Source organism: Limulus polyphemus, unplaced genomic scaffold (genome assembly GCF_000517525.1).
Source record: "Limulus polyphemus unplaced genomic scaffold, Limulus_polyphemus-2.1.2 Scaffold783, whole genome shotgun sequence".
Taxonomy (NCBI): domain Eukaryota; kingdom Metazoa; phylum Arthropoda; class Merostomata; order Xiphosura; family Limulidae; genus Limulus; species Limulus polyphemus.
The window spans coordinates 420,924-423,171 of record NW_013666393.1 but is presented as its reverse complement, the minus strand read 5'-3'; the positions used below and the strand labels follow the sequence as shown (position 1 = coordinate 423,171).

At 31.9% G+C, this 2,248-nt stretch overlaps 1 protein-coding gene across 1 annotated transcript in view; it reads right to left on the bottom strand.

The window, feature by feature from the left end:
- The window catches only part of LOC106460509 (serine palmitoyltransferase 2-like), a 53,014-nt gene that overhangs the window by 7,892 nt on the left and 42,874 nt on the right, over nucleotides 1-2,248 (bottom strand). Inside the window, exon 7 of the mRNA XM_022387258.1 lies at nucleotides 60-90. Within this exon, the coding sequence (XP_022242966.1) occupies nucleotides 60-90 (31 nt within the window). The remainder of the gene's footprint in view (nucleotides 1-59; nucleotides 91-2,248) is intronic.

The window sequence follows — 2,248 nt, the reverse complement described above, 5'->3', positions numbered from 1 at the left end:
TTCCATACTGTTATTACACAAACATATATAAGCTTTAAACCTTCCAATACTGTACTTACACAAACATATATAAGCTTTAAACCTTCCATACTGTACTTCCACAAACATATACAAACTTTAAACCTTCCATACTGTACTTACACAAACATATACAAACTTTAAACCTTCCATACTGTACTTACACAAACATATATAAGCTTTAAACCTTCCACATTGTACTTCCACAAACATATACAAGCTTTAAACCTTTCATTATTACTTACACAACTATATATAAGTTTAAACTATATTTATACAAACATGTATAAGCTAAATGTATTGACACAAACATATACAAGTTTTAAATCATCCATACTATATTTGTACGTTTATACATGACTGAAACTGGAAAAGAAGAAATTGCTAAACCATAAAATATGCATTATTTTTTCAGGTTTAAAACACTTGTTTTAAGCCTCTTTAGGATGCAGTTATGACAACCATGGCTGCAAAATGACAAAAGATTCTCACTAATGATGATGCTCGTAAGATTGGTAAATTTATAAATTACTAACTAAAATAATGATTTAAACAGTTATAACCTAGAAGATTGCAGCTAAATGAATCACTGCCCTACTAATCACAATATAAGAATTCACTGAATCACGCTAATGTATATGACACAAAATGTTTATTAATATTTCACGAAAAAAAATCTAATCAAAAATATTCTTAAAATCCTGAAAATTGTTAAACTGAGAATTTATATTATTTTCAGCTAAAAAACATATATACACAAAGAAACTGATAAATAATTCTTCTAAAGTGCATGATGAAATATTCCAATAGTCAGGTCATCTTTATTTACTGAAACTTACTTTTATGTGATGTTATTTACTGTAATTGTAATGAACAATGTATAAAGTTTAAATGTATGCTTAAATATATTTGTTAATGTCAAGATATAACTACATACTGTACAGAAATACTAATTAAATTGATCCAGAGTTCATGAAATTATTTTAATGATAATTTCTAATCTCCACACCATACTTAAACAAATCAATTCATAAAACCTGAGAGTTGATCATAAAGAAATTATTATATTTTGATGATAACTCTGACGAAGAGAAAATCCACTAAACCAATTTCACGTATAAAACTTTGCAAAAGTTTAAGGTAATTGTCTTGGTTTGAAATATAAATGAAACTCCTACAGTGTTGTTTTGGTATTGAGAAAAAATCTTCCCAGCTACTTTCATTTGGGGTCATTCCATTCCAACTTTGATTTGCACTGTAACAGCAATAAATGTTCAACTGCTTCTTACGACTTTCACTGGTTGATGTCTCAATCTTATCTAAGTCAATCATTAAAATCTAAGACAATGAGTGGTTAAATGAGAAGAACAAAATATCTTGTTCTTACTATTCCTTTTGCTTCATTATTTTATTGTCATCTTTTGATTGGGTTTTAAGATTTTTGGATGACCTTTCTTTGTGACTGCATCCACAATGTTTGCTTTTCATGCAAACAACACACCTTCAAAAATTGCACTTGCAGTCAAGACTAGGGTAGATATGACTTTCTCACATTCTCCCAGTGTTTATTGACTACTTTTAACACTGAAAACAGGTCTTCTACACGTAAATTACTTTGAAAAGGCAATAGACTTGCACACAGATGTTGACACAAATGAGGAAGAGCTCATTTTCAAATGAATATTTCTCTACAAGAGATAAAATTATGAGACAACAGTTGTATCATTTGAAAGCTCTAATATCGTATTATCGTTGAAAGCCAATTTTAGTCATTTTTATTGTTCATCAGATATTACAATATTCAAAATTACCACTAATTTCTGAATGATTGACTACTTATTTTAGGGTTAAATATTTTTTAGATGTGAAGAAATTGTTGTTGTTCGTCCTTCGAAGTTCGAAGAAGACCATGACATCATTTGGTCTATCTGTGGATACGGAGATGGCTCAGGAGTCCTATCCGAGCCAGGAAGCCTCGACCACATTCCCGGCATATATGGCTTGGTGTCCCGTTCTGAGTCGACCGCACCCGATCCTTCCGAGCTGCACGATTCCCCTCGGCAACAAATCGACGTTTACATTCTGCTGTCACCAAGCCCTGCCGGACCTTCGTTCTCCAAAGAAATCTATCCTGGGCGAGCGACTCCCAGTTCACATGGTTGATGTCGAACTCTTGCAGGGATAGTTTTAAACAGTCTTTAAAAACGTTTCTTCTGTCCTCCAACCGACC